Source organism: Eimeria mitis, genomic scaffold, assembly GCF_000499745.2.
Source record: "Eimeria mitis Houghton genomic scaffold, Emh_scaff2446, whole genome shotgun sequence".
NCBI lineage: Eukaryota > Apicomplexa > Conoidasida > Eucoccidiorida > Eimeriidae > Eimeria > Eimeria mitis.
The window spans coordinates 1-871 of NW_013570783.1; the positions used below are offsets into that span (position 1 = coordinate 1).

The 871-nt window shown below is 42.6% G+C and overlaps 1 protein-coding gene across 1 annotated transcript in view; it reads left to right on the forward strand.

Moving 5' to 3' along the window:
• Positions 1-47: 47 nt before the first annotated feature.
• Positions 48-871, forward strand: part of EMH_0053950 (uncharacterized protein) — a gene marked incomplete at both ends in the record, with an annotated part of 2,303 nt that continues 1,479 nt past the window's right edge. Inside the window, 2 exons of the mRNA XM_013497057.1 lie at positions 48-84; positions 134-679. Of these exons, the coding sequence (XP_013352511.1) occupies positions 48-84; positions 134-679 (583 nt within the window). The remainder of the gene's footprint in view (positions 85-133; positions 680-871) is intronic.

Below are 871 nucleotides of genomic sequence, written 5' to 3' on the forward strand. Positions count from 1 at the left end.
TATATATATATATATATATATATATATATATATATATATTATGCTACATGCCCCATATTAAACAACCTTTGTTGTTTAATATTGGTCCCTAACAAATCGATTTCTATTCTTCTTTTTGTGCTGGAGACAGCAGAAGGAGACAAAGAAGAAGAAGAAGAGACAGATAAAGAAGAAGAAGATAAAGAAGAAGGCAGAGAAGAAGAAGAAGGTAAAGAAGAGACAGATAAAGAAGAAGAAGAAGAAGAAGAAGAAGGCAGAGAAGAAGAAGAAGAAGAAGGTAAAGAAGAAGAAGAAGAAGAAGAAGAAAAAGATAAAGAAGAAGAAGAAGAAGAAAGAGAAGAAGATAAAGGGAGAGAAGAAGAAAAAGAAGAAGAAGAAGGTAAAGAAGAAAAAGAAGAAGATGATGATGATAAAGAAGAAGAAGAAGAAGAAGAAGGGTTTATAAAGCTATCATCTCCCCATCCAGAAGTAGAACAAATAGTAGTTGAATCAGACGGTGTTATACATTCCCTCTCTTTGCTGCTGCTGCTGCTGCTGCTGCAGCTGCAGCTGCTGCTGCTGCTGCTGCTAGACCCCCATGAAACCCCTGACCCTCCTCCTCCTCCTCCTGCTGCTGTTGCTGCTGCTGCTGCTGTATCCTCAGATAGGGGGCCCCCGGGGCCCCAGGGGCCCCCCACGGGTACGCTCTGCAGTATATACTCAGGCCCGTTCGGGCCGAAGACACAGGTGTACTCCTCGCGGAATTTGGGGTTTATAGCAGCAGCAGGAGAGGCGGCGGGAAGGGTCCACATTGGGGCTGGATTGGGGTGTATAGGCAGCTCGGTGCTGCATGCAAGTGAAAAAAAAAAAAAAAAAAAGAAAAAAAAGAAAA